The sequence below is a fragment of the Nerophis ophidion genome, linkage group LG16 (genome assembly GCF_033978795.1).
Source record: "Nerophis ophidion isolate RoL-2023_Sa linkage group LG16, RoL_Noph_v1.0, whole genome shotgun sequence".
NCBI classification, from domain to species: domain Eukaryota; kingdom Metazoa; phylum Chordata; class Actinopteri; order Syngnathiformes; family Syngnathidae; genus Nerophis; species Nerophis ophidion.
In genome coordinates, this window is record NC_084626.1 from 29,848,983 (window position 1) to 29,860,041 (window position 11,059).

An 11,059-nucleotide genomic window follows, 5' to 3' on the forward strand; every position below is an offset into this window, starting at 1 on the left:
CAGTTTATTTCAATTGTTAGTTCAATTGTGTTATTTGTTTTACCCCATATTTGTTCCCACAACCACACCTTAAGTTGGAGTCTTTAATCTCGTTATATGCAAATATAATGACAATAAAGTCTATTCTATTCTATTCTATTCTAACTTGAGAGTTCCGGGTTCTATCCCCGCTTCTGCCATCTCAGTCACTGTTTTTCTGTCCTTGGACCCACCTGCTCCCAGTGCCACCCATTGTTTAAACGTAACTTAGATCCATCCATCCATCCATCATCTTCCGCTTATCCCAGGTCGGATCACGGGGGCAGCAGCCTAAGCAGGGAAACCCAGACTTCCCTCTCTCCAGCCACTTCGTCTAGCTCTTCCCGGGGGATCCCGAGGCCTTCCCAGGCCAGCTGGGAGACATAGTCTTCCCAACGTGTCCTGGGTCTCCTACCGGTTGGACGTACCCTAAACACCTCCCTACGGAGGCGTTCGGGTGGCATCCCGACCAGATGTCCGAGCCACCTCATCTGGCTCCTCTCGATGTGGAGGAGCAGCGGCTTTACTTTGAGTTCCTCCCGGATGGCAGAGCTTCTCACCCTATCTCTAAGGGAGAGCCCCGCCACACGGCGGAGGAAACTCATTTCGGCCGCTTGTACCCGTGATCTTATCCTTTCGGTCATGACCCAAAGCTCATGACCATAGGTGAGGATGGGAACATAGATCGACCCGTAAATTGAGGGCTTTGCCTTCCGGCTCAGCTCCTTCTTCACCACAACGGATCGGTACAACGTCCGCATTACTGAAGACGCCGGACCGATCCGCCTGTCGATCTCAAGATCCACTCTTCCCCCACTCGTGAACAAGACCCCTAGGTACTTGAACTCCTCCACTTGGGGCAGGGTCTCCTCCCCAACCCGGAGATGGCATTTCACCCTTTTCCGGGCGAGAACCATGGACTCCGACTTGGAGGTGCTGATTCTCATTCCGGTCGCTTCACACTCGGCTGCGAAATTTGCCATGCAGTTTAGGAAAGTAAATTAGATTTATTATATTTATATAGCGCTTTTCTCTATTGTGACTCAAAAAGCGCTTTACATCAATCAATCAATGTTTATTTATACAGCCCTAAATCACAAATGTCTCAAAGGACTGTACAAACCATTACGACTACGACATCCTCGGAAGAACCCACATAAGGGCAAGGAAAACTCACACCCAGTGGACAGGGAGAATTCACACCCAGAGGGACGCCAGTGACAATGCTGACTATGAGAAACCTTGGAGAGGACCTCAAATGTGGGCAACCCACCCCCCCCCCCCCCTCTAGGGGACCGAAAGCAATGGATGTCGAGTGGGTCTAACATGATACTGTGAAAGTTCAATCCATAGTGGCTCCAACACAGCCGCGAGAGTTCAGTTCAAAGCGGATCCAAGACAGCAGCGAGAGTCCCGTCCACAGGAAACCATCCCAAGCGGAGGCGGATCAGCAGCGTAGAGATGTCCCCAACCGATACACAGGCGAGCGGTCCATCTTGGGTCTCGACTCTGGACAGCCAGTACTTCATCCATGGTCATAATAAAACTCAATATGTAACTTAGATATTGAGTTTTATTATGTAAAGCGCTTTTTGAGTCACGATAGAGAAAAGCGCTATATAAATATAATTTACTTTCCTAAACTGTGTGGCAATTTTTTGGTTTTTATAGCCATTGGAGTCAAACTCCTCATCCCCAGAGGCTCCCTTACTTGTTACGCTAATGATCTGGTGACATGTGTCCTGCAAGCGTATGAGTCCCACCATTTTCAAACTCATCAAACTCCTCAATGAGGCGTCTGTCCTGCGTGAAAATGCAACTTTTTATGCTTGTTTATTGAACATTTCAGACCCGTCTCAGCTATTACCAGTGCCCAGTGAGCATAAAGTGGTCTGATTTTTTTTATTCGCGGCCTATTCCATGTGTTTCACATAGCTGCCGCGTGTGCAGTAATTCACGTTGATGTGTTTGCATAGTTTGCAGAGTGCCTTCACCTCTGCTTGTCTGCAGGTCAACACTGCTGGAATCTTGCGAGCTTCATGTTTGGGTTGTGGAGAGCGGTGAGCGAGCATGAAGGCTTTTTTTTTTTTTTTTTTTCCCGCTGCAGTTCTATGGGAGGAGGAGGAGGAGGTGGTGGGAAGGGCCCTGGGGGGTGGGGGGGGGGGGGGGTGTGAGCACACCCCTACCGCCTGTGTCAGTATTTTAGAACAGAGGCCAGCATTTAGTCATTCTGCATGAAAGCTGCGAGCTCACTGCGCCGCTCAACTTCTCTCCAACTTTCGGACCATTGGACTATCTGTAGATGTTTTTCACTTTTTTTTTAATGTTCCCTACTTGGCAGAGGATCATTTGATTGCCCCTGTTTATTCGGATACAGTTATTTAACACTCAAAAAAGGACAATGCCTCGGTCTTTCCTGGTTAAAAAGTACTTTGCCAAACAAAAGCCAAACTACAGTGAACTGGAATATCAAAACGGTGAGTGTCCACATCTCTTATTTTGACATGCATGGAGTTAAGAAAACACTTATGTAATTGCGCACGTTGCTTGGAAAGCCCCCGCCTCCCTCCTGTCAAAAACTTTGAATTGTTTTCTCGCAATACTCCGTGTTGACCCTTTGTTAGTGTGAATAAACACAAATCCAGTAAGTTACGGAGCTGTAGCCCGTTGTATGCACTTTCCAACTTTTACTGCCAGCAGACAGAGCTCCATTCATGCTACAAGCCCTTGTGAAGACGTGGGAGGAAACGGCCCATGAAGACTTCCAAAATCTGCAACTTTACGCCCCCCAACCCATCCCCAAAAATGGTCGTCAACTAGGAAAATGGATGTCTTTAGTATTTTCTTGAAATATGATTATTTTTTTCACAGATACGTCACTGGACAGATATCCTCTTGCTGAGCTCTCGTCAGGAAGCAACACCTGCTTGACAGCCGGCCTGGTCTGGGACCTCAGTGTCCTTCCTGCCCTCTACTTGCCCACCTCCCAAACAGAGCCCTCCGCCACCCCGGGCCCTTTGGACCTCAGCTCCCCGTCCAGCCTCAGCAGCAATGCCAGCGATAGCGGCGAGGAAGACGAAGGCCGCACTTCGGACCCTCCCAGCCCGGAACCCGTCTATGCCCCTCGCCAGCGGATGAAATGCACCGGCGTTATAGCCCATGTCAGTCCTCCGGAGGAAGAGGAGGCCCCCGTTACGGCGACCAGGCCTGCCTTTCTCTGCAAACACTGCCCTAAAGAGTACACCAGCCTGGGGGCTCTAAAGATGCACATCCGCTCACACACCCTGCCTTGTGTGTGCACCACATGTGGAAAGGCCTTCTCCAGGCCGTGGCTGCTGCGCGGCCACATCCGCACGCACACTGGTGAGTCTTCAACATTTAGCAGCGGTCGCCCCTTGTTTATCGCTGTTAATTTGTTTCGGACATGGCCGTGATAAATGAATTCCCAATCAAATATTCCGAATAGTTAAATTATTTTTAAAAAACTGTTAACAACCTTCTAAATACGTTTTTCAACATTATGAGAGCCCTCGAGACATGACATGTCACCCTTTAGTCATCTTTACTCTTTTAATCCAATATAGTAATGCTGTCTGAGGCTGAGCCAATCAGTGGCCACGATACTGATTAGTCTATGGTAGTGGCCAATTGATATGTTTAGTTCATTAAGCTATTTTCATGTTGGAAAATACATAGTTGTGGACCAAAAAGATTAAAATACGCCTTAAAGTGACAATATTATGATTGGTTTAAAGCATGGGTGTCAAACTCTGGCCTGCGGGCCAAATGTGTAATTTCACTTGGCCCTTGCGGCAATATCAAATTAACATTAGAGCTGGCCCGCTGCTGTAATACTGCATTCACCGCTAATACTTGCCAACCCTCCCGATTTTCCCAGGAGACTCCCGAATTTCAGTGTCCCTCCCGAATTTCATCCCGGGCAACAATATTGGGGGTGGACCTTAAAGGCACTGCCTTTGGCGTTCTCTACAACCTGTCGCCACATCCGCTTTTCTTCCATACAACTGCCAGCCCAGTCACATAATATATGCGGCTTATACACACACACACAAGTGAATGCAAGGCATACTTGGTAAACAGCCATACAGGTCACACTGAGGGTGGCCGTATAAACAACTTTAACACATATGCGCCACACTGTGAACCCACACCAAACAAGAATAACACATTTTGGGAGAACACCCGCACCGTAACACAACATAAACACAACAGAACAAATACCCACAATCCATTGCAGCACTAACTCTTCCGGGACGCTACAATATCACCAAACCCTGTCCACCTCAACCCCGCCGCCTAAAAGAGGCACTCCATTTTCATTTAAATTTTATTTGATATGCCATTGATATTTTTTTATTATTATTATTATTTGAAACTCGATTTTGCATGTCACTATAAATTTATATACTGTAAGCCTTGCTTGTTCAAGATTCAATGCAAAACTTGTTTGGGTCCCTATTAAAAGGTTAATTTGTTCAACCTCGGCCCGCTGCTTTGTTCAGTTTTAAATTTTGGCCCACTCTGTATTCCCTGGTTTAAAGGGACAATATTATGGTTGGTTTTCCTCATGTAAAACACTTCCTTGTGGTCTACATAACATGCAAGATGGTACTTTGGTCAAAATTTTGCATAGATTATGTTGTAAAAGACCATATTCAAGCCGCTTTCTGACTGTCTCTTCAGAATGCGCCATTTTTTTATTTTTTTTTTCATGCCGAAGCCCTCCTCCAGGCCTGGCCCTCTTTGACTGTGTCTCCAACCAGTCAGCCATGTTGTAGTTTTTTAGCGCTTCCATATTGACTCCACTGACAGATATAAGTTACAACTATGCACTACTTTGTATAAGAAATGGAAACAGTGGATGATTTTAGCATGCATGTACATGTACGAGCCAGTCTGCCCCACAACAAGAAGATAGACAAAAATAAGGACCTTATTGACAACAACGATGAGCTACAACTGAATAAAAACTATTTTGGGTAAACCTCTACCAAAAATGGAGATACCCGCTGACGTAACTAAGACAAAATACGTCACTAAAGTCCAAATTCCGAATGGCTCAATTGGAGCAAGAAGGCAAGATTGTTTTATAAATATCACTGCCAGGCCTCTATGGTTTGATTTCACATTTCCGGGATTTATGAGGATCCCATATACAAAAAAAACAGGTACTAACAGGTAAAAAAAAAGTTGTTTTTACATAATAGGACCCATTTAAAGGAATAAGATAATATCCCCCCCAAAAAACTTGACGTGGCGAAGAACGACTGTATTGACTCAAGTGGAGGTTGAAGTCTACATTTCGAGTATGCACGACAATCAATGTGACATCTTCAGCAGACACAGTCACACGGGGGGAAAGCCTTCTGCGGACTCATTGATCACTCATTGTGTTTAATGTGCCGTCAACAATGGCTCCCTCGCTAATGATCTTATCGTCGCTTCTGGGGAAGATGAGCGAATACAAGACAAAGGGGTTTGAAGAATGCCTCAGGACTTATCAGTGAGCAACTTGTCACCATGCTAATCTCATTTGGCCCTGATTTAATCATGCTAATTCAACCGGGCTCCCATGCATTTATTCATTATCTACACCAGGGATAGTCAACTAAATTGTTTTAGGATCCACATTTCCACTAATACAGAAAGCTAAGGGCCGTGGGGCCGGACTAATCCCTTCACTGTTAGTCCTATTTTGTATATTCCAGAGAAACTGCATTTGATTTTGGTGTATTTATTTTGTCATAGTTACAGGAGCACTCTGCTGTTTTTAAGGATCTTCTGCACAAAAGTTAGTCAAAGATCATCTCTATGACTCCACTTTATCTTTAGAATCTGCTGCTAAAAAGTTAGTCAAAGATCATCTCTATAACTGCACTTTATTTTTAGAATCTTTCGCAAAAATATTTTCTGAACTGGAACCTTGAGGAACACTCAGAGTATAACTAAATACGTACCTTAGTTACATGAATCACATTATGGAAAACAAAGTGTTACACCCAGACAGGAGAGGACTTAAAAAAGTGCCTTGAGGAACGCCTCAGTTATGTAAATCACAAGTTTGGACCCCAGTGTTCTATGTTAAAATATCAATGAAAGGATCTGCAAATGTGCAACAGAAGCATTCTAGAGTTTCTAGGAATTTGCTGCAAACGTTTTGAACTGAAAACCTGGGGATCGGTATATGGTGTCTTTCCCTGGCCAGATTCAGTTAATTGAATACTTCTGATCGACACAGTCTTGGTGTGTGTGTGAGGTGTCAATAAGAAGTCAAAAATGCCGACATGTCTCCTTTTTGTTCCCCCCTCCTACTTAGGAGAGCGTCCGTTCTCCTGCCCTCACTGCAACCGAGCGTTCGCCGACCGCTCCAATCTGCGAGCTCACCTGCAGACCCACGCCGAAGTGAAGAAGTACCAGTGTGGCGTCTGCTCTCGCACCTTCAGCCGCATGTCGTTGCTGCAGAAACACAGCTCCTCAGGGTGCTGCTCCGCCTCGGTGTGAGGGCGCCCCCGGTCGGGGGCGAGGGCCGGGGGGCAGATATGGCGGGACAAAAGTCCCCCCCCGCCCCCCAAGCTCAGGACAGTGGACACGGCGACAGGGACTCATCATCCGCAACAGCTTTAATTGGAAGGAACTAGTTTCCGTTGTGGATGTGAATCGTACAATCTTGAAGCTGTTGGACCAAAAAAGCTGACGCTCTACTTGATATCAGCCCCCCTTTGTTGCCAATGTGTGCATTCCAAAGACCAAATATGTACTGAACTCATTGGGGGTAAGAGGTGTTCTTTCCTGTCTCCGTCCTGGTGCCGGACAGCTCAGGATCACAGCCCAGACACAGCTGCTGAGAGGTAGGGGTGCGTGGGTGGTATAAACCTCTCAGTGTGCCTCCAAAGACACACACACACACACACACACACACACACACACACACACACACACGCACAAACACATAAAAGCCATGGCACACACAGCTGTCCCTGGTGCTGTGGTGTAGATAGACGAGGTGCTAACAGGTGCTTCAGCAGTGACCTTCGCTGGCGGATAGCAGGTGACATCCATTGCCCCTCGCTTTAAAAAAAGAGCCTCACAAAAGGAATATTGTCTTTCTGAGAGATGATGATCTTCTTAAGCCTCTATTTTGACTACAAGGGTTTCGACGATAGGAACTGCTCGTGCACTCAAGGTTACCACAGTGTTAATAATACCAGTCAAAGCCATAAGTGATTTATGCTTTTATTTTTGTCTTTTTTTTTCTCCCCTTTTTCTTTTACCTCATTACTATTTGTGCCTTTAATTCATGTGTGCAGTATTAAAATGAATGATAACCAAACAAGGCTGGGACCAAACATTTGCAAAGTTTACACCATGGAGACATGGTTGCCTAATGTGATGAGAACCCCTTACATGGACACTACAAAGATGAGTTTCTAAAGTTTTCTAAACATTTATGGCAGTGTTTTTATAGTGCAATGTGTTATTTCAATTTTTGTACCCTGCTTGATGTTCATTCAATAAAGTAATTTATGTTTATTAATACTTGTTCTTTTGGCGCAGGCGAGGTATGTCGCACCTGCCACGTTACGGTTAAACAAGCCCTGTCTAATCATTAACAGGCACTTCAGCATTTTTTAATTGGACGTGCGGAGTGAACTGACCGTTGTTTGAAGGCAGACGTGCAGGTGAACAAACTACATGGTGATGATGAGGACGGACAGGAACAAACGAATGCACCTGTTGTCAGTTTCCACCTGCCTTCTACTTCCTGTTGTCACTGTGCAAACACGGCCATAGTTTATAGCAGAGGTTCTCAAACTCGGTTCACCAAGTACCACTTCAGAAAAAGTAACACCCTAGTCGCCAACATAAAAAATCGTAGTAGGCCTAAGTATTCATTAAAAACCGGGCAAAGGTTTTGGGTGAATGTGGAAGTAGTGTCAAAGCGCTTTGAGTACCTTGAAGGTAGAAAACCGCTATATAAGTACAACCCATTTATCATTTATTTATAAGTATATTCAATCTTTTTGACCACTAAAACATTACACAAAGTTTTTTTTTAACAAACACTGTCTTTGAATATTTGAAAATAAAACACTGTTCTTTAATTCAGTCATTATTTGGGATACCATTAGATCAGGGGTGTCCAAAAATTTTGACTTGGAGGCCACATTGGCCTAAAAAAATGTGGTTGAGGGCCGAAAGCCGACTGCATACATTTATGTATGCATACACACACACACACATAATATTAATATAACCTACTCAGTGGCCTAGTGGTTAGAGTGTCTGTCCTGAGATCGGTAGGTCGTGAGTTTGAACCCTGGCCAAGTCATACCAAAGACTATAAAAATGGGACCCACTACCTCCCTGCTCAACACTCGGCATCAAGGGTTGGAATTGGGGGTTGAATCAACAAAAAATATTCCTGGGCGCGGCTACCACTGCTGCCCACTGCTCCCCTCACTTCCCAGCGGGTGATCAAGGGTGATGGGTCAAATGGAGAGAATAATTTTGCCACAACTAGTGTGTGTGTGAGACAATCATTAGTACTTTAACTTTTAACTTTAATATAATTGAAAAGTAAGAGTATACTTGAGTTTGACTTCTATGTTGTTTACGTCTGTGACAACCTCCTTAAATAATTGTAATCAATCAGAATTATCAAGCAGCTAAAATGCACCAAACATGGATAATTAGTATGGAGAGTATTAAGCATTTCCCATCACGCTTTGTCATTTATTTATTTTTTTAAATTGTGATTGGGCGTTTTTATTTTTTTTATAATATCCATATCTGTTTACATTTTGTGTTGGTTGGATTTTGTAGATTTTTTTTTTTTTTTTGCACCATGACTAGGGAAGGTTTTTTGCATTTGGTCATATAAATAGATGCTGCACATTCCAAACATAAAAAGTCTTTTGACCAGGAAAAACTCATGTTATCCACTAGATCAGAGGTTCTCAAATGGGGGTACGCGTGTGTGGGGGTACTTGAAGGTATGCCAGGGGGTACGTGAGATTTTTTTAAAAATATTCTAAAAATAGCAACAATTCAAAAATACTTCATAAATATATTTATTGAATAATACTTCAACAAAATATTAATGTAAGTTCATAAACTGTGAAAAGAAATGCAACAATGCAATATTCAGTGCTGGCAGCTGGATTTTTTGTGGACATGTTCCATAAATATTGATGTTAAAGATTTCTTTTTTTGTGAAGAAATGTTTAGAATTAAGTTCATGAATCCAGATGGATCTCTATTACAATCCCCAAAGAGGGCACTTTAAGTTGATGATTACTTCTATATGTAAAAATCTTAATTTATAATTGAATCACTTGTTTATTGTTCAACAAGTTTTTAGTTATTTTTATATCTTTTTTTCCAAATAGTTCAAGAAAGACCACTACAAATGAGCAATATTTTTGCACTGTTATACAATTGAATAAATCAGAAACTGATGACATAGTGCTGTATTTTACTTCTTTATCTCTTTTTTTCAACCAAAAATGCTTTGCTCTGATTAGGGGGTACTTGAATTAAAACATCACTGAAAAAAGGTTGAGAACCACTGCACTAAATTGTGTCAAAATGAATATAAGATTCCTTATTAAAACCAATGACGTCGCGAGGGCCAATTTGAAGACGACAGCAGGCCTTTTTGGCCCACGGACCATCTTTTCGACACCCTTGCATTAGATGGAGTTTGCGTGCCATACCAGAGATTGCGAATCCCTGTTTTATAGCACAGGTGTTAAACTCGATGGCCCACAAATAGCGTATTAATTGGTGAAAATATAAATAATTAACTTCTGCCGGTGATTATTTTCTTTATAAGAACGAGAAACTGCTGAAAAAAAACTCTAAAATAGAAATATAACAATTATAGCCGGTCTTGAACAGGTCTTTGAACAAAATTGCTCTTTAAGGTCTCCTTTCAGAGAGCCATAAATCCTATTCTCAATTTAAACATAAAAAGACATCAGACATTGTACATTAAGTGATGTTTTATTATGTTTTTGTTGGCTCTCACAAAGTCTGCAGTGAGTAGTAATTAGTGATGGAGTTGAAAAAAAAAAACAACTATCAGGATGCGTTTTTGAAATTAATGCGCAGCATATGCTTAAAATGAGCATAATACGTACATATTAGTAGTAATGTTTCTCAATGTTTCATTTTAGGTCCTTTTTTTTCATCATTTGTGCTATTCTTTTTTTATTTTTATTTTTTATTTTGTCCTGTCCAGCTACAAATTATATTGTTGATGTAGATGCCCATATCGGCTGTAAAGAATTACTTTACAAAATAGAAGTGTGGGGTACTTCTCTTGTTGCCTGATTTGTATTTGACTTTATTAAATGGATTTGTAATATTATTTGGTGCAGTTGGGCTGTTTTGATTGATTGATTGAAACTTTTATTGGTAGATTGCACAGCCCAGTACATATTCCGTACAATTGACTACCTAATGGTAACACCCGAATAAGTTTTCCAACTTTTTTAAGTCGGGGTCTACTTTAATCAATTCATGGTAGCAGGAGGGGATAGAAAGAGGGAAAAAAAGAAGAAGGAAACTGAGGGGACAAGAGGGTGATAAGACAAAGAGACAAGAACAAAAACAACAATAACAACACAACTGTCGCGATTTGGGTCGCAGCTTGACGCAAACTGATGACTCCGGACGAAAGCGTACAGGTAGGAGATGATTTATTTATCATAAATCATAACAGAAAACAAGCAAAAAGGATGCGTGCCGATCACACGCGGAAGCTAAGGGAAAAACTTAGCCCAGGAAACATCCATCCATCCATTTTCTGCCGCTTATTCGGGGGCGCTTGTGCCTATCTCAGCTACAATTAGGCGGAAGGCGGGGTACACCCTGGACAAGTTGCCACCTCATCGCAGACGCAGGAAACATTTTTTATTTATTTATTTAGCCTTTATTTAACCAGGTAAAATCCCATTGAGATCAAAGACCTCATTTCCAAGGGAGACCTGGCCAAGAGGGCAGCAGCAAGGTTACA

At 42.8% G+C, this 11,059-nt stretch overlaps 1 protein-coding gene across 1 annotated transcript; it reads left to right on the top strand.

The window, feature by feature from the left end:
* The first annotated feature begins 2,217 nt into the window (after nucleotides 1-2,217).
* On the top strand, nucleotides 2,218-7,569 carry snai1a (snail family zinc finger 1a). Its single transcript, XM_061874858.1, has 3 exons — nucleotides 2,218-2,495; nucleotides 2,890-3,381; nucleotides 6,356-7,569. Exons 1-3 carry the CDS (start codon nucleotides 2,420-2,422, stop codon nucleotides 6,538-6,540), a joined length of 753 nt encoding a protein of 250 aa, XP_061730842.1. The 5' UTR covers nucleotides 2,218-2,419; the 3' UTR covers nucleotides 6,541-7,569.
* The last annotated feature ends 3,490 nt before the right edge of the window (nucleotides 7,570-11,059 follow it).

Coding starts and splice junctions, on each gene's coding strand:
- snai1a (XM_061874858.1), top strand. CDS start 2,420: ATGCCTCGGTCTTTCCTGGTTAAAAAGTACTTTGCCAAACAAAAGCCA. Junction 2,496..2,889: donor TGAACTGGAATATCAAAACG/GTGAGTGTCCAC, acceptor TTTTTTTCACAG/ATACGTCACTGGACAGATAT. Junction 3,382..6,355: donor CCACATCCGCACGCACACTG/GTGAGTCTTCAA, acceptor CCTCCTACTTAG/GAGAGCGTCCGTTCTCCTGC.